The 17,351-nt window shown below is 58.3% G+C and overlaps 4 protein-coding genes across 14 annotated transcripts in view; 2 read left to right on the top strand and 2 right to left on the bottom strand.

The window, feature by feature from the left end:
• PHAF1 (phagophore assembly factor 1) overlaps positions 1-3,493 on the top strand; it is a 28,736-nt gene extending 25,243 nt beyond the window's left edge. For all 5 annotated transcript variants that reach the window (XM_082606226.1, XM_082606228.1, XM_082606227.1 and 2 more), the window contains exons 14-17: positions 431-474; positions 626-684; positions 1,285-1,357; positions 2,000-3,493. In XM_082606226.1, coding sequence (XP_082462352.1) covers positions 431-474; positions 626-684; positions 1,285-1,357; positions 2,000-2,086 — 263 coding nt within the window. In that variant the 3' untranslated portion in view covers positions 2,087-3,493. The remainder of the gene's footprint in view (positions 1-430; positions 475-625; positions 685-1,284; positions 1,358-1,999) is intronic.
• Positions 3,494-3,648: 155 nt separating this feature from the next.
• B3GNT9 (UDP-GlcNAc:betaGal beta-1,3-N-acetylglucosaminyltransferase 9) lies at positions 3,649-7,061 on the bottom strand. The gene is made up of 2 exons (XM_082606225.1): positions 5,896-7,061; positions 3,649-5,558 (listed from the first exon to the last, which is right to left on the bottom strand). Exon 2 carries the CDS (start codon positions 5,530-5,532, stop codon positions 4,324-4,326), a length of 1,209 nt encoding a protein of 402 aa, XP_082462351.1. The 5' UTR covers positions 5,533-5,558; positions 5,896-7,061; the 3' UTR covers positions 3,649-4,323.
• Positions 7,062-8,243: 1,182 nt separating this feature from the next.
• On the bottom strand, positions 8,244-13,161 carry TRADD (TNFRSF1A associated via death domain). 2 transcript variants are annotated; one of them, XM_082607372.1, is made up of 6 exons: positions 13,059-13,120; positions 11,884-11,914; positions 10,677-10,835; positions 9,503-9,780; positions 9,213-9,414; positions 8,244-9,074 (listed from the first exon to the last, which is right to left on the bottom strand). In XM_082607372.1, the coding sequence occupies exons 2-6, from the start codon at positions 11,903-11,905 to the stop codon at positions 8,764-8,766; spliced, it is 972 nt and encodes a 323-aa protein (XP_082463498.1). In that variant the 5' UTR covers positions 11,906-11,914; positions 13,059-13,120; the 3' UTR covers positions 8,244-8,763. The 2 variants fall into 2 exon arrangements, with proteins under 2 accessions (XP_082463498.1, XP_082463499.1); XM_082607373.1 differs by lacking the exon at positions 11,884-11,914 and having other exon boundaries at positions 13,059-13,161.
• Positions 11,338-17,074, top strand: FBXL8 (F-box and leucine rich repeat protein 8). 6 transcript variants are annotated; one of them, XM_082607369.1, is made up of 3 exons: positions 11,338-11,801; positions 14,863-15,039; positions 15,765-17,074. In XM_082607369.1, the coding sequence occupies exons 2-3, from the start codon at positions 14,888-14,890 to the stop codon at positions 16,735-16,737; spliced, it is 1,125 nt and encodes a 374-aa protein (XP_082463495.1). In that variant the 5' UTR covers positions 11,338-11,801; positions 14,863-14,887; the 3' UTR covers positions 16,738-17,074. The 6 variants fall into 6 exon arrangements, with proteins under 6 accessions (XP_082463495.1, XP_082463496.1, XP_082463491.1 ...); XM_082607370.1 differs by lacking the exon at positions 11,338-11,801 and adding an exon at positions 13,196-13,277 and having other exon boundaries at positions 15,858-17,074; XM_082607365.1 differs by lacking the exon at positions 11,338-11,801 and adding an exon at positions 13,196-13,277.
• The last annotated feature ends 277 nt before the right edge of the window (positions 17,075-17,351 follow it).

Here is a 17,351-nt window from a genome sequence, read left to right as displayed (position 1 = left end):
CCTCCCGGACCGGGGCACGAACCCGTGTCCCCTGCATCGGCAGGCGGACTCTCAACCACTGCGCCACCAGGGAAGCCCAAGAAAGGGTTTTAGAATCTATCTCTCATGATGAGAAGAGATGATGATCCAAGCAGAGAGGGTGGCAGTGGTTGGGTTTGTGGCGTCTTTGCCCACCTGCTTCTGTCCATAGCCTCAGCTCCTCTGGGTTGGGCTCTGTGTTCTGGGGGCCACAGTGTTCTTGGTCTGTAGTCTCCTGGAGGCCCTCAAGGTCTTATCCTGTGACCATGGGATTGCTGGTTTCCAAACTTCAATCCCAGTGCATAGGGTGGCTAGGGCTGGGGTTACAGGTGGGCTGAGACATCTACCTGGGCAGGTGTGGAACTGAATCCGGGCCAGGCCAGATACCAACCACCCTGTGTTCTCTTTTCAGAAAACATAGATGGTCAGACAGAAACATGCACGACCTACAGCAAGGTAAGCTCCTATTTTCCCACCTGATGCAGTCTGAAAATTAGGTAGGCATGAGTCTGCCAGAAGTCTGGGTTCCCATGTCCTTTGGGCTAGCCATTTGTCACGGGTAGGGTCAGGTCCCTGCTAATCCCCTGTCACCCCATCCCTCTTGCAGTGGGACAACATCCAGGAGTTCCTGGGCCACCCTGTGGAGAAGCCTGTTGTCCTGCACAGGTGAGCGGGAGGTTGCTGCCTCTGATCACTCCATCCAGCTCCTCACAGCCCAGAAGGCCCAGGGAGCCCTAGCAGTGGGTATGGCTTAATGAGAGAAACAACAGAAATTTCTGGTGTTGCCACAAACATGCTTCCTGCTGCAACCCTGCGTGTTAGGACTAGGCCAGCTGTTCTGCATGTTTACTCACACCAGAGAGGCTGCCCCTTGGGATAGCTCCCCCCTCTCCCACCTACCTCCAAGTATGGGGTCCTTTTCGCCTCTAGTTATTCAGAAAGGGAGGCAGTTTTGACTAGCTGTCCTCGGCTCCCTTTTCCCTATCAAAGCTGCTACCTGCTTTAGTTCACAGCCCAATACCTGGTTGCATCCTGCCTGAGGCTCCCTCTCCCTCCTGACTTTGCACCACTCCAGTCCAACTGCATGTTAACTTTCTGTGCCAGCTGGACTGTGTAGGATTTGCCTAGGACCTCAAGGGCCTGTGTGGGAAACACTCACAGCCATGAGGGACCACTGGCTGATAGCCCCCATCCCAAAAGGAACCGGATGCCCTGCCTGGCCTTGGCCTCTGTCTGCCCCTCTAACTGTGGCTTCCCTGGCCTCAGGTCCTCCTCCCCAAACAACACCAACCCATTTGGCTCCACATTCTGCTTTGGTCTTCAGCGGATGATCTTTGAGGTAAGCCCTGGGGGTTGAGTGGCCGGTGGTCATGGCAAGGACAGGCAAGTGATTGAGAGGGAGATTGGGGAGGGCCTGAGGGCCCTGCTGGGCAGGTTAATCCAACAAGATGAGAGGAAATGGGGATCCCACATTTATATTTGAAAATGTGAGTACAATAGGAAAGGTAACCACAGGGCAAGTGGGGCTCAGTCCGGGGGTGTTGGGGGCCTTTAAATGCCATGTGAGTGAACATGCTGTGGGGTGAGTGGCTATAGAGGCCCCACTGGCTTGGGAGAAGAATGGGCTGCTCCTGTTTTCCCATCTGGATGCCATACCTTCAGCAGACCTCTCGCAGTTCCAGAAGGACTGGACAAATGGGTGTGGTGACGTTTATATATCCCAGAGAAACGGGCAGACACAGGAGCAGAGATGACCCCCTTAGCATGAGCTGGGGGTTGTTGAGGGGTCAGTCCAGCCCCGTGTGCAGGTGGGTTGCACACACAACCTCCAGCCCCTGTGCACAGGAGCTGCCTCAAATCCCTTCTCTTCAGTCACAGCCCAGGACTGATGCCGCTGCTGGTTTTTGTGGGTCTCATTGCCTGCTCTGCTTACATTCCTTCAACTCCTCCCCCTTGACTCGCTGTCCTCTTCTCATACCAGGTCATGCAGAACAACCACATTGCCTCGGTGACCCTTTATGGCCCCCCCAGGCCTGGTGCCCACCTGAGAACCGCAGAACTCCCCTAGGAACATCACCACCCATGCCCCTCTGCCCCCATGGAACTGTGTATCGCATCCTGTTCAGCAGGCCACCCTGTGGGTTTTCTTGGACACCTTGCCAGTGTGAAGGGCTGTTGTGATATTTTGAGGTGGGGCTCAGGCTGGGTGCTCTGCCACGGGGTGAGAGGCCCAGATATCCTTCTGTGCGATCTCAGCCTGCTGGTGCCAACAGGGGACACAGACTGCAAAGAGAAGCACAAACTCTGAGCCTTGATACCTGGACCCAGGAGCTCTCGACTAACATGTAAGGAGACAGGGTTCTGTCTCCCCTGTCCCCCACACATTGGGAAAACTTGGGGCTCTTTCTCTGGCTGAGGACACAGGCACCCAGACAAGGACAGGGTCTTGCCTTTGGCCCAACATTGCCACATGACCCTTAAGGCAAGCAGGTAGCATGTCCGTAGTACTTGGTTGCAACTTTTGCACTACATCCACTTTAGTTACTTGATGAGCTGGCTGTGGCCAAGGTGGCCCACTTGCCCTTCCCTGTTTCTTTCTTGCACGTGCTCCCTGCCAGGCCCAGTAGGCACACCCAACTGGTTGAAACACAACTTTCTACCATCAAGGTACGTGCCCAGGCCTGGTTCCCACCCCTCTTGGAGCCAGCCTTCGAGGCCACCTGTTCCCCTACTCTGCCCCAACCTGGCTGGCAGGGCTGCATGTTTCCATCCTGTTTGCCTCTTTGTTTTAATGCCAAAGTTTTAGCCAAAGACATCTCCCTCCTTTTTTGTGTTTCAGCATTCTGTTCTGCACTGTGGGCTTGGCCCCCCCCGCCTCAGCTCTGGGCAGTGTCCCCTGGCCGGGCCCATTCACGGCTCAAGGCCTCTGGGGCTCATGGAGGGCTGGGCTGCTCAGTCTCTTCGTGGGACTTGCTAAGGAAAGTAGCATATGTGCTTTAAAAATATTAATCCTTTTGAAAAGAATTGAGAAGAGAAATGTATAATTTTATCCCATTTTTAATATTTTGGTCTAGCAACTTGTGATACATAGATGACAATTTTGTGAGTTTTTCAAATGTGTGTACAGATTTTTGTAAATATGACTCTTTTGTAATTAACTCATGTACAGCCTCATCCTGTATAGTTTAACAATGAATGTGCAGGGGACCTGCCCTGCGCGCCTGTGTGGTACCTGGGCCTACAGCCAGGCTTGTGTGGCGTTCCCATGACTTTGTGACTGATTGGTGTCTTCCCATGTGGACTGTGGCCTGGCCAGAGACCCTCACACATCCCACTGTGGGGCAGCCAGGACTGTTCCCATCCTCCTAGCATGGGGGAACCTTCCTCATGCCCTGCCCATACCTGTTCTCCAATAAAGACCTATGCCCTCTGCGACAGCTCCCCATGTGCTGTTGCTGGGATGTTTATACTAAAATGAGCATGGAGGCGTTGATTTTTTTTGAGAAAGGGGGTGGTTGAAGAATATGGGGAAACATACAGCTGGAGGAGTCATCTTAGAAAAAGGTTCCTTGGCTCCTCTGAAGGGGGCAGCACAGGCTCCAGTGGGAGAATGGCGCAGTTGTGTGGGTGTAGGCGGGTAGCTGGACATGGGGGAAGACTAGGTAGGACAATGCGCTCAGTCCCTGTGTGCCTCCATCCCTAATGTTCCAGCTAGCCCAGGGCTCAGGAGGGCTTGGCCCCAGGAAAGCAGATCTAAAGACCTAGACGTGGCTAAGAATGCAGTTTGAAGGGGCAAATAGGAAGCAAAACACCTACTTTCAGACTGAGTTGTGGCAGAATGGCTGCCAGTTCCATGAGGACTGAGGCCAGGCCCCTACCCATCCCTGTGGGGTCCAGCCTTGAGAAAAATCTGCATTTGTTGGCATCACTCTAGGGGTTCCAAACTAAAAAGTATGGTCCGATTCCATGAGCCTCTGCCACCCCCACCCCCACCCACATCCCTACTAGGAGGACCAAGCACGTTCACCTGCTTGGCAAAGAGCCTGGTTCTCCACCACCTCAGCCCTGGCTGTCTCAAAGGGCCACCATTAGACTGGTTCCAGATCACCTCCCAATAGGGTGTGTCAGCAGGAACCAACCTCAATCTTCACTCCCTGGGACCTTCTGGAGGAAGACACCTGGATGCCCCTTTCTGGGTAAGAACCACATACACAGCACTAATCCGCCTGGGAAACCTACCCTTCAAGCTACCTCCCAGTTACATCCTGGGTCTGAATGAGGGGGGCTTAGAGCTGTGACAGGTGGCTAGGGTCCCCACTGGAAGGGACCCGCAGCGACAGGCCATGGACGCGCACAGGCTGGCCCGTGCGGCCGGTGCAGCAAGTGCCACATAAGCCATATGTCAGCAGCCGAGAGCCCGTGCACTACAACCAGCTCGCGGTAAAAGCAGGGGTCGAAGGTGCGGAGGTGCGGAGCGGCTGAAGGTCGAGGGATGCCAAAGGTGCGGAAAGCAGGGTGAGGCTCAGGCGTGAGACGCAGCCGCTGTAGACACATGCCCAAAAAGACGTCGTCAATGGGGAAAAGCTCAACCTGCGCGCAGGCACCGGCCAGGCGGCGCAGCGTGGCCCCCGAGAGAACGAAGCCGCCGCCACCTGCGTAGGCCGGGTAGGCAGGCAGGCCGTACACAGCCTCAGGGATGTAGTACTTGCTGGCCCGCACGCGGATTGGCCGCGCCTGCACTATCACGTCACCTGCAAGCAGGTCCTGCTCCGGGTCCCTTGGCGCCAGGAACTCCAGCAGATTTCCCACGTGCACAAACACGTCGGCGTCGCCCTTAAATACGAAGCGCACGTCGGGGCAGTAGGCGGAGGCCCAGGCCAGAAAATGGATCTCCTTGAGCGTTAGGTTGAAGAAAGTGTCGTCGAAGGCCCAGAGCAGGATGTCCGCGTACGCAAGGCTCTCAGCACGCAGCAGGGCGCTCCAGTGCGTTCGAGTGCCCGCCCCCTCCGCGTCTGTCCCGTCTGTGCCCGCGCCCCGGGGCACGCCCAGCAAAAACACCCGGCGCACTAGCGCCCCCTGCACGCGACCCTCAGCACCCCACGTCTGGCGTACGGCTTGGCGCCGCTCGAAGTCCGCAGCCACCGACTTGACGGCGATGAGCAGGTCGGGTCCGCCGGGAGGTACGCCATTTCCTCGGCACTTGTGCGGCTGGTTAATGAGGAGAGGGAAGCGCCGCTGGTCCTTGGCTCGCAGATAGCGGCCAAAGTCAAAAGGTCCCGTGGGCGTGGGCGGCTCCGGCGTATCCTCTTCGTAGGCCGGCGGGGCTGCGCCCGCGTCCGGCGCCTGAAATACACGGAGCCCCGGGGTGGGCCCCGGCGCCGCCCTCCCTTGAGCTCGCGGCGCGTTCGTCGTCGGGGCCGCGCCATCGCGCTGCGCATAGAGCAGGAGGCCGAGGGCGGCGCCGAGGAGCAGCGTGAGCGACGCTTCTCCGCGTAGGCGCAGCCTCCGCCTCATGTCCGCCTGGCAGGCGCCCGCGGCCCCTGCGGAGAGACTCAGTCAGGGGCTCAAGACAAGGAAGCCAGCAGCCGGCAGGGGCTCCGGCCCCGCCCTCCCCGGGGGTAGGGCGCGGGAGGCCACACGCCTGGGGTCTCCGGCTGCCGGCCGTTCATCCCCCTCCGTTGTCCTCCTACTTTGGGCCCTGACCCCCCACCGGGATGAGCACCCTGAAAGGGCAAGAAGTTCCTCCTAGTAGCCGACTCCCACCCTCTCAGCTCCGGCCTAGCACGGTGCCCCAGAGCCAGAACAGGGAGACGCGCAGCCTCGGCCCCACCCCCTTCCCGCGCTGAGGCCGAATCCCTTCTACCCATCCCTACCCACCACGGCGGTCCTTGGGATCCTGATACACGTTCGGCCCTTGGGAGCGGCGTGGCCCCGGATGCCGGGGCCTCCGGGGCTCAGCGCGGGGTCCCAAGGGCGGCCATGGACGGGGCCTGGGCCAAATGCAACGTTGGCAGGAAGGGGGGCCGGGGCCGCTGCCACGTGACCCTACAGCTGTGTGCGCCCGGACATCTGGAGCTCAGTCAGCTCCGCCCTGGCGCTGCTGGAGCGCTGTCTCCGAGTGGAGACTAATCTCTGAGAGGGATCCTCACGGTCGGCTGTCTCTGGGAAGGCTCAAAGAGGTGAGTTCTGGTCTCCGTGCAGGCTCAAACTTACCAATTCTGCCTTTCCAGGGGACGGGAAGAAGCACTAACCTTTCTGGTTAGTTTCCCCACCCCTGCCTCTCCGGAGCAGAAAGGGCCTGGGCTGGGCAGGAGCCCCAGCGCAGGAGGGCTTGGCATCGACCCCTCCCAGGCCATCCTTGGAAGTGAATCTCCTCAGCTTGCCAGGAGCCCTGGTTCCGCAAGACAGGGTCCAAAAAGTGCCCCGGATACATGGCTGCCTCCTTTCTCCTGGCTCTGCCATGCCTGCCGGCAGACACACCACACACACAAGGACCAACAGAACTGCGTGCTCAATTCTCACAACACTGACAGCAGCTGTCATTGATCATGCCCAGATGGGGACGCTGCCCTTCAGGGAGTTAAGTGACTTGCCCAGGATCGTACAGACAGAAGGTAAGAGCACTGCCCCCAGATCTTCTGGAATTCAGTCCAAGACTCTTTCCTGTGTCCTCCCTTGCCCCTCTCCCTATCCATCCACTTGGATGCAGGAGAGGGGGGCCAACCCTGTCTGCTTTAACTTCACAGGTGAGCACTTCAGTCTGTCTCTCCAGTGGCAGTTCTGAGTTCTTTAGTCCCTAGTGCCCCAGGCCACCATCGCCTCCTGCAGGAAGAAATAACCAAGCCTGGGCCCACTGCAGGCCAGGTAGGGCTGGTAGGGATTAGTTTAGCTTGGGGGGCTCCTGAAGTAGACCAGTGAGCAAAGGGTTTGATGTGGACACAGGCGAGCAGAGAGGCGCTCTGGAGATTGAGGGCCCAGGCCTTGCCCAGCTCTGGCTGCCACATCTCTCTTCTTGGAACTCAGAGCCTCCAGGTCCCAGCCATGAAGTGGGGCCTGGAGTAGACAACACCCACCGCACCCCACCCCACCCCACCCCACCCCAGAGTTTCTGAGGGCAGACTGTGAGAACCAGCACTGCTACCCAGTGCCATCCTCTTTCCAGTGGCTATGACTGCGCCTTCTGACTTCTTCCCACCAATATTCTCCCTTAGAAAATAAACCCTCCGACCTGAGCCTCACTCTCCTGGTCACAGACTTCTCAGGAGTCCTCTCCTCCGGCTGTCTCTGCTGCCTCACCTCCCATCCCTCCTGTGGTCTGGTTTCAGGCTGTCCACACCATGTCCCAGAAACAGCCCCCACCTAGTAACCTTTTCCCTGACTCCAGTGGACACTCCGCAGCTTTGACGGATTTGCAGCCTCCATCACAGCAGGTGGGTATTCCCCTGGCTTCCAAATCTGGTTTTCCTCCTTCCTCTTTGGGTTGCTTTTTTCTGGTTGGTGACCTTCAGGACCTCCCCCTGGGCCACCCCACCCACTCCCACCTGTACATTTCTGAATCCTAGGCCTCGACACTCTCCTGAACTCAAAGCTATAGATCCAGGTATCCTTGGACTCTCTCCCTGGATGTTCTACAGGAACATCATGCCCAACTTGTCCCAAACAGAGCAAGCACTTCACCTCCCCCTGGGCCCCTATCTCAGCAGGCAGCTCCACCTTCCCTCCAACTGGCAAAGGCAGAAACTCTGGAGTCCTCTCCCACCTCCCTCATTCAGTGTCACCAGGCCTGTTGTCCTTTGTCCTAACTCAATGTTCATCCCTTCCCTCCATCTCTGCTGCTAACTGCCCCAGCCTGGGGCACTCTTTTCTCTCTCTCTGCATCCTCACCAGCCTCCCAGCCTTAACTGCCAAAACCCTTTAAAGGCCTCTCACTAGCCTCCAAATAAAATCCAAACTCTGTAAATTGGCTTACCTGACCCTATGCTATCTGCCTCCCCCACTCACCAGTGGGTCTCTGCAAATCCACTCACCCCTAGATCCAGCCACTCTAAACCTTCTGTTCTAAATCCCTTCCTCTCACCTTCCTCAAGACCTCACCTGAGGCTGACCATGCCCAGAATATTGCCCTTCTCTCATTCCACCGCCCACAACATTCACACTCATTTCTCTCCCAGGAAGCCTAACCCCTAACCTGGGTTAGGCCCCTGCTCAGTTGCTCCCACAACTCCTTGTATTTTTCACATCAAAAAACTGGTAGTATTTTACTACTGTTTCTTAATATTCAGAGTCTCAGACTCAGTGTGAACTGGGGACAGGCAGGATTCATGTGTTTTGTTCACCACAGTATTTGAAGCACCCAGGACGATGCCTAGGATACAGCAGGTCCTTAATGAATTATACTGAATTAATGAATAGTAATGAATTGTTCTATGAAGAGGTAAGGTCTGGCTGAAAGCCCTCCTTCTGCGGTGGGAAAAGGTGAGGCCGACCTCTGGTAGCAGATCACCCATACGCTCTGCCTCTATCCTAGTATCTAGAACAGAACCCCCAGTGGCACCCCAGCAGACATTGTGGGTGCTTGTCTGACTCCTGGAGAGGGCAGTCATCTCTGGTTGTAAGTGTGTGGCTTCAGAGTCCCTTGGGTGGACAGGAGGTCAGCAGTAGCAGCAGAAGGGACCCTACAGTCACCCAGGTGCTCCAAACCCTGGCTGGGCAACTGGCCGACTGCCCCTTTCTCTGGTACCCAGGCTAGGCCAGGCCGCCATGGGGATTCGCGAGGCCCAGCAAGTCCTCTGCCAGGCTGGTGAGCTCGTTCTCCTCGAGCGCCTCCACCAGGCGCTGCAGCGTGGCGCGGCGGCCCTCTGCCTGCACGAAGCGCCGCAGCAGCTGGAAGGCCTGCTCATACAGCCCTTCACGCTCGTATTCATAGGCCAGTGAGTCAAGCGCCGGGTCCCGCAATGCACGACAGCCGCGCTGCAAGGAGCGCCCCACCTTGCGCCACTTGAGGCCCACTGAGCGCGCGAACGTCTGTTGGTCCTGCAGGCTCAGCGGCCGGTTCACTGCAGGGGGAGTGGGAAGCGGAGTGAGCTCGGGACACCCTTCCATTTCCGCCCCGCGACTAACCCGCGCAGACCTCGCCCCTCCCCAAACTCCATCCTCCCGAGGATCCTGCCACTGCTTCTCTCCGGGAGTCTCACCTACGGGCTGACCGTGGAACAGAAAAGTCTGGCCAGACGGCGGCGGCGGCGGCGGCGGATTCTCCTCCGACGGAGAGGGTGCCAGAGACTGCGAGGGGGCCGGAGCGCCCTCCACGTCGCCCCCTTGGCCCCCCGAGCCGCACGACAGATTCCTGAGCGCATCCTCCAACTCTGTTAGTTCCTCATCCCGGAGCCGGTCGGGCTAGGGAGGGGAATGCTGCGTCGGTGGGGGTCTTAGCCGCGAATCCCCACCCCACCCCACCCCACCCCCGGCTCCAGCCCGGCCGCACCTTCTGGGCGAAGATGCAATTCAAACAGCGCTCCTCGTCAGTCAGCAAGGCATCTAGCTGCTCCGCGCCAGCGCGCAGCTCCAGTTGCAGCGGCATGGAGTGCAGGGTCAGCTCCGCCGCCAAGCACCCTTGCAGCGCGGCGCGCAGCGCCCCCTCGCGGTAGGTTCGGAGGAAGCGGCCGCAGGCCTGGCGCCCGCTGAAACGCAACTGCACGATCAGCTGCGGATCGCTGCGGTGGATCTTGAGCATCTGCAGCACGTCGGGGCTCCCGCCACTCTCTGCGGAGGCGGGCAGTCAGGTGGCATGCGGTCCCCATGCGGGGCCATTCTCCAAGAGGCCGGAGGAGGGATGAAGCCCGAGGTAAGACGCCCTCCCCATCCCCAGACCTAGGGGCGCGGCTATACGCCAGAGCTCCCAGCTGGGAAGCAAAATTGGGATGCAAACAGCAACAACCCAGAATAAAGGCCAGGACCTATCACAGGGAGCACTCTAGGATGGAGTGTGTGCTACTCTATCCCCAACCCTGAAGCCCCAAATGAGAGTGGGCAAAAAGGACGTGCAGGAGATTTTGCAGGGTAGAAAGGGGCGTTTGCCCTGGGCAGCCAAGCCCTCTGGATAGGTGGCTGGCGGGACAGGGGGCGGGAGGTCTCAGGTTTTCGGCCTCCTAGTGTGGCTCCCCCCGCCCTGGAAGGAGAGGGGCTCTCGTTACTCTGAGGCCGGAGCCAGATCCCCCAATCGGCTTCAACCTCCAGTGGCCTCTGCCCTGAGATGGGAAAAGGGTACCCGAAAGGTAGGTACTGGGGAGGGGGTCTTGGGCAAGGAGTGCTGCAGTGAGAGAGGAAAAGAAGAGAGATGCGCAATTAGTAGACAGCAGTGAGCGGGCTGATCGGGGAGTGGGGGGCATGGAGCAGGGGGACGTTAGTGCACACATGGGTAGATCATACAGAGACACAGAGACACAAGTCTACACCCAAGGGCACACACGCATACACAGAGAAGACAGACCCTACGCAACCAGGCGTCCTCCTCCTCCCTTCCCTAACGAATCTTTTCCTTAAGGTGGTGGTTAAGCACAGACCCACAGAGTTGAAGAGGTGAGGTCTCAGTCCCTGGCCCCGCCCACAAAAGGCCCCAGGCCGGCTTTTCCTCTCCAAGTGCCCGCCCACTCACGCACCTGCCAGGGCGGTCCGCAGAGCCCTGTACACCGCCACTTTCTGCTGCGGGTGAGCGTAGGCATCTGACAAGACCACCTTGTCCAGCGAGGACTCCACAAATAGGTAGGCACTGCCCACCCACTCCTCGAGCCCATTTGGCCCAGCCGCCATCTTGCCTCCTGGGGACAGAGATAGGCATTCAGATCACCCCAACCCAGCTCTGGAGACAACTCTCCAGTCCCACGTGGCCGAGCTGTCCCCTCAGCTGACATCCAGCCGTCCCCACCCAGCTGGCATACTTATGAGGGTAAGTTCATCATCCCACAGGCAGCCCCTTGTGCTTCTGGCTCTGCACAGCCCAGCCCAAACCAGCCCAGCCCAGCCAAGGTTTTCAGTGAGGACTGTCTCTCCACTGTCTTCTCAGAGAAAGAGCCCAGGGTCACAGGGATGGAAGAGGAGAGGGACAATGTTGCAGTAGAAACGAAGAAGTTCTGCTCCCTCCTCAGGCCAGGGTGTCTCTCTTTTCAAAGCTGACTGGAGACATCCTTATCCTGGATGGTGCCCATGCCCCACAGCACAACCAGACCCATGTGCTGGTATGGTATGCCCTCAGCTTAAATTTGAGCCCCCAGGATCCCTGTGGGACCACAGCCCCCACTTTGGTTTTCTGACCTGAATTTCTACTATATCTCCAGGCTTCACTTCAAAGGACACCTGTAGTTTGCGCCTGCCCAGATTCCCTCGCGCAATCCTGACTGACCTCTGGGGCCTTCCCTCTTCCCTTTTCTCAATCCACATGCCTGTTGGAAGGGCTAACTCCACTCCCTAGCTCCAGGCCTGGGCAAGTGAAACAGGCCTAGCCAATCTGCATATTACATTCGCCTTCCTGAAATGATTTGTTCAGAGTTGGGCATAGGATTCAAGTTGGACCAATCAGAATCAACCTGCAAATTTGGCTGGATCAATAGGAAAGAGGCATACGTTTCCCTTCCTATCTTGAAGCTGAGCTAGAAGGAAGGGTAGTTCTCCTCTTCCACTGCTTGGGAAGAGCCTGAGAATGAAACTGGCACAGGAGGCTACAGGGCCAAGAGATGAAGAAGTGCGCTCCTGACCACACTGTGTCCCATCTTGGACTTTTCCATTATGTGAGCTAAATCATTTCTGTTTCTTCTGTGTTTCAGATCTGTCCCCCAGACCCTAACGTGAGAGCCAAAGCTGGGACAGTACCTGGGCAGGGGCGCTCCAGCATCACCCAGACCTGGCAAGAAAAATGATACTTGATAACCCTACCCTGCGTCTGAGCACAGGGACGTACCTTTTGAGCACCCCCCCATAATCTTTTGCTAGAAAACATTAATACTTGTGTGTTTACCCAAAACCATAGTCTGGAAGTTAACAGGAAGTTACCATTGTTTACCTCTGTTGGGGAAGGGGGAGACTTGGCGTGATTTTTATTTTCACAGTATTTAGCAATATTCTACTTTATGTAAACCCCATAGATGCAGTCCCGCCCCAAGGGGTGGGTAAGTAAGAGTGGGACCGGGCCGTCATCTCCCCAGCAGGCCTACCTGCGGGACATTGAAAACCTGGAGGAGGGGGGAAGCTCCTTCACACTCACTACGACTGGACAAGTGGGAGAAGTCAAACAGGCCTGCCGGGCTAGAGGGTGAGAAGGCCAGATAACGTTTGAGAAGCGGCCGGGGCCCTTGGCTCGCTTCGCGCCCTTGGGAACTCCTTTCTACGTGTCCTTCCAAAGAAGCCCTTCCTCGGGAAGCCCCGCGCCCCACCCACCCGGAGTCCGCCTCTCTGCGGGCGGGGCCGGGCTGGGTTCTAGGAACTCTTTGCTGAGCTGAGAACTCTTAGCTGGGTACCGACTCAAGAAAATATGCCCCTACGACTGGGAGCCAGCCGGTGCAGCGTTCTATTAAGACGGCCTAACAGTCCCCGGGTAGCCCCACCTCTGGCCGGGTGGACGGTGACGGCTGCTGGCGGGCGTGGCCCCTCAAGGACTGACTGAGAGTCCCAGCATCCTACTTAGCTGGGCCGCTCCCGAGCTCTCAAGGGGAGCTCCCCGGCCACCCTCGTTCTGGAGTTCTGCTCTTGCTACTGGCTGGGGAGGGCAAAGGGTTTCTGCTCAAATATCTGTTCAGAAACAGTCCCACCCTGTCCTCTCACCCACAGGGCCCTGCCGTCCCTTGAAATCCCCTAACTGGGACAAGGAACTTTCGGGGACCAAGGTCCGTACCCTCTCTCCCGCCTCCCACGTAAACAGCCCAATAGGCCACCACCACCACCTGACCCGAGCAGCCGCGGATGACATCCGCGCCGCGCCCATGCTTCTGAGCCAGGATCCACCTCGGCTCCTGCCGGCACCGGAAAGCCCACCCACCCCCTGCACTAACCTGGCCGCCTTGGCCCGTCCTGGATTCCCACGCCCGCCCGGCTCCACTGGATTCGCGCTGCTTCCGGGTGTGCGCGGAGCGCAGAGGCGGCGCCCTAGTCCGAGCCGCCCAATCTGTCCCGGCGTCCCGCCCCTCGGGCTCCCCGCGGTTCCTTCCCACCACTGTCCTCCGCCGCCAGTCCCCAGTCTCTGGGCAAACCCCACCTGGTCCTCTGAGCAGGTAAGAAACTGGCGCCTGAGGTTAGGCGGCAGGAAGAACCGCCCGCGGCAAGGGACTTCGAAGACTTGTGGTTCTTACGAGGCCGGAGGGCCCCAGGGTGAGAGCTGCTCCTCTTCCTCCAGCGGGCAACGGATGGATCAACAAGCAGGCACCCCCTGAGGACCAGGCGTTTCTGGTGCCTTCTGTCTGGTAGAGCTCGAAGATCTCTGATCTCTGATACTCCCTGACACTCCGAACGGGGTGCCAGTGGGTCCCAAGTTCAGGCCTGGCGGAGGGTATCAGAAGCCCCAGGATACACGAGGCGCAAATTCCAGTAGGGACCGTTAGCCTAGAAAATAGAAAACTGGCCAGTGGCGTGAAACGTTGGGTACGAAAACCTTTAAGCACCTTAAACTAAAATTGGCAACTTCCAAGAGGACGCACATTTTCCAACAAAGACCGCGCTCTGAGGTGGGTCTGCCGAATTCCAGCTGAACCTAAGCCGCCCAACGGGAGCCTGGGCTGCTCGGGGTTCAGGATCGGAACTTGAACCCAGGGTTCCTCAGGCCCCAGAAACCCAAGACTTTCTCCGCCCCGCCGGCCTTTTCTTGGAAGCACTCAGGACACCTCCCCCTGCGAGGTGGAGGAAAGAGCCTCCCTTCTCTGGGCGGATTCAGTTGTGCCCCACCCGCGTCCCTGCTTTCTGATTGGCTTATGGTCTCTGCCAATTAAAAGTTTTCCCTAATGCTCCCGCCCTATTAACCCTATCGTTACTCTCTAGTGACTGGCAGGGGCTAGGACCGGGCTTCTCAACTTGGGACCTGTAGAGTCCACCGGCGCTTGTTGAAATTCAGATTCCTGGGCCCTACTCTTTTCGGAGAGCCTAACTTAGTAGGTGGGGCCGTGGAATCTGTAGTGTGAACAAGTGTCCAAGTGATTCTGATGCCCCGCGCCCTTTGAGAATGCCTCATTTCAATGGTCCTCAGTGCTTGGGCTTAGTCCTTCCCTAGTACTCAGGGTCGAAATTGGGAGGGAAGCAGTTCAGTGACCCCTGTGAGACTAGTCTGGGCCATCTGGAGGCTGTAAGCGTGTAGTAGAGGGAGGCAGGGGGAGGCAAGAGGGGCCCTCTGAGCTGGGGGGTAGGACGTGGTTGTCTGGAGTCAGAGCCTGTGCGTCCGCCTTCCAACTTGCTCAAAGAAAACTTTGGTAACTAGAAGAAAGATCCCATAGCATCATCCCAAATCCGGTATTCGGCTTTATCAACGTGGTGCACCGGTCGTGGTTGAGTTCCTTCTAATATAGCATAAAACGTGGATTTGCTCAACAAGTGAGAACGTAGTTTAAAGGAGAATCAGAGATCCTCGGCATCCAGGGCAGACTTCATGGGTCTGAGACCTGTGCACTGCACAGGGCCCCAGGCTTGGTTTAATAACTTGGTTAAATGCTCTGCTGTCACTGTCTTGAAACCCTTAATAATGTTTTGAACAAAGAGACCCACATTTTCATTTTGCACTGGGCTCTGCAAATTACATAGCAGCTCCTGGGTTACAAGCATTTCTACACGTAGGCTCCAGGTGTTTCCCTCAACGCTTTGGCCTTCCTGCAGCGGAACCCCCACCCCGCGCCCGGACATGACAGAGCCTGGAGAACAACTGCCGGAGGAGGTGCTGGCACTCATTTTCCGTCACCTGCCCCTGCGGGACCGCGCCGCTGCCGCGAGGGTTTGCAGAGCTTGGGCTGCCGCTGCCACCTGCAGCACTGTGTGGCACAACACGAACATCAGGTGAGCAGGCTCCTCCCCCTCCCGTCTTCTCCCTGGCTCGGTGGAGTCAGGGCTTGGGGAGATACAGTGACTTTCCCCATATTAAAAAGCGTAATCAGGACATCCAGTGGTTAAGACTGGGCATTTCCAATTCAGGGGGTGTGAGTTCAATCCCTGGTCAGGGAACTAAGATTCCACATGCACGGGCCCCCCACAAAAAAAGTGTAATAATTTCTAACATTTATTGGCCGCCAACTGTGTACCAACCATTGTTCTAAGTGCCTTACACATATTAATTTATTTAATCCTCACTAAAACTTTATGCGGTAGATAGGTGGTATTATTATCTCCGTTGCACAGATAGGAAATTGAGGCAGAGAGATTTAATCACTTCCTTACTCAGCTAAGTAGCAGATGCAAATGTGAACCTGGCATTCCAGAGGCCACGCCCCGCCTCCTTAAAGACCGCTGAGAAAGCCCTGTTCTTAAAATATCATTGGCTCTCCGTGGCAAGGTTTCAACCAGCGGCAGATGCATCTGAAGTCTTCTAAAGGGATAGGATGGGAGTTCCCTTCTAGCATCACCTTGGAGCGACCAGGCATGGCCGGGACAGGGAGGTATGTGGGGAGGGGGCAGGAAGTGGGGATGGTAGCTGGAACCCAGGCTGAGGAGTGGGTTAGAGGCCTCTCTCCAGGTCGCGGGGACTCGGCCGGCTGATGTCTTTTCTCCACCACTCTACCCCCAAGTTGCGACTGTGAGCTAGAAGGCATGCAGCCGCAGTATCTGTCCGCTTGCCTGGACCACGTTCAGAATCTACGTCTGGAATTTGTGCCGTCCAGGGAGCCGAGCCGCCTGGCGGCCATAGAGTTGCTGACCGCACTGGCTGGCCGTAACCCCGAGCTGCGAGGCCTGTGCCTGGAGTGCCGCGGAGAAAAGCGGCTCTTCGACTCGGGCCGCGACGTCCTGGACGCCGTGCACGCCCTCTGTAGGGCCGCCCGCGCGCTGCGCCACCTCGACCTGAGGCGCTTGCCCTTCACACTGGACGACGCGCTGGTGCTGCAGGTGGCACACGGCTGCCCGGAGCTCTGCAGCCTTTTCCTGGATAACAGTACGCTGGTGGGCAGCGTGGGGCCAGGCTCCGTGCTGGAGCTACTAGAGGCCTGCCCCTGCCTGCGCGCCCTCGGCCTGCACCTGGCCAGCCTGTCGCGCACCGCTCTCGAGGTACTGGCGGCGCCAGACCGCGCACCTTTTGAGCTCCTGGCCCTGCGGTGCGCATGTCCCGAAGACGCGCGCGCGCCGCCCCTGCCTAACGAAGCCTGGGCCGAGCTGAGCCGCCGCCACCCTGGACTGGCCGTAGAGCTGGAGCTGGAGCCGGCTCTGCCTGCCGAGAGCGTGACGCGCGTCCTGCAGCCTGCTGTGCCCGTGGCTGCGCTGCGCCTCAGCCTCTCTGGGGACACCGTAGGCCCGGTGCGCTTCGCAGCGCGCCACTACGCCGCAACCTTGCGCGCGCTCGAGGTGCGCGCTGCCGCCTCTGCCGAGCTGGACGCCGCGCTGGAGGAGCTGGCAGAACGCTGCGCCGGCCTGCGCGAAGTGCACTGCTTCTGCGTGGTGCGACCCTCCGTGCTGCACGCCTTCCGCACGCACTGCCCGCGCCTGCGCAGCTACACGCTCAAGCTAACGCGGGAGCCACATCCCTGGCGGCCCACGCTTGTGGCGTGAGGCGACAAACCCTCTTTCCCCTCCCTGCGGACGTGTGGCTTCTGAAATGCTGTGTGGGTTTGCCCCGGGGCGCGTCAGCTGCTAGTCCGCTCCTTTAGGACTCTGTTGCCTCTTGTCCCTCTCGAGAATTGGGGGCTGTGGGATGGCGTCAGTACCAGCCCGGAGCAACCTGAGTCCACTCGTTGCTGTCAACATCTGCAGACACCCACTGTCCCCGCCATACGGGGATCACCCTCCTCCAACCCCAGTCTTCTGCAAACGTTGCTCGGCGGCCCCGGCGTGGGAGGAGGGAGGGCAGTGGCTCAAAGCATGCCTCAGGGTTGAGTGCGAAATAAATCAAGCAGTATCTCTACGTCCTGTGAAGGCCGGGTCCGCTCTGAAGGGTGAAGGAGGAGAACCAGCAAAGGCCGGAGGAGGGGTCCGGGCAGGGGTGGGAGAGTTCGAGATCTCAAGGTTTACTTCCACTGGTGCGGCTGCGGGGGTCAGTGTCGGGGCACTCGCATCGTCGGAATGACAACGCCCCAAGGTTCGGCGGGAGGGGGCCAGCTTCTCCTTCCCCCACCCTCCCGCTCTCAAGCTCGCTCCTATCTGCCCCTCTACCCGAGGCTTCACTA

The sequence above is a fragment of the Mesoplodon mirus genome, assembly GCF_964341445.2.
Source record: "Mesoplodon mirus genome assembly, chromosome: 19".
In the NCBI taxonomy this organism is placed as follows: Eukaryota; Metazoa; Chordata; class Mammalia; order Artiodactyla; family Ziphiidae; genus Mesoplodon; species Mesoplodon mirus.
This window is presented reverse-complemented; position numbering and strand designations above follow the sequence as displayed.

What these genes read in the sequence shown, in the direction of transcription:
- TRADD (XM_082607372.1), bottom strand. Translation starts at nt 11,905, where the DNA reads ATGCTGGAGCGCCCCTGCCCAG. An exon ending in TCTGCGGACCGCCCTGGCAG is followed by an intron (nt 9,781 to 10,676) that starts GTGCGTGAGTGG and finishes CCGCCTCCGCAG; the next exon opens with AGAGTGGCGGGAGCCCCGAC. An exon ending in GTTCCACGGTCAGCCCGTAG is followed by an intron (nt 9,075 to 9,212) that starts GTGAGACTCCCG and finishes CTCCCCCTGCAG; the next exon opens with TGAACCGGCCGCTGAGCCTG.
- B3GNT9 (XM_082606225.1), bottom strand. Translation starts at nt 5,532, where the DNA reads ATGAGGCGGAGGCTGCGCCTACGCGGAGAAGCGTCGCTCACGCTGCTC.
- FBXL8 (XM_082607369.1), top strand. Translation starts at nt 14,888, where the DNA reads ATGACAGAGCCTGGAGAACAACTGCCGGAGGAGGTGCTGGCACTCATT. An exon ending in TGGCACAACACGAACATCAG is followed by an intron (nt 15,040 to 15,764) that starts GTGAGCAGGCTC and finishes TCTACCCCCAAG; the next exon opens with TTGCGACTGTGAGCTAGAAG.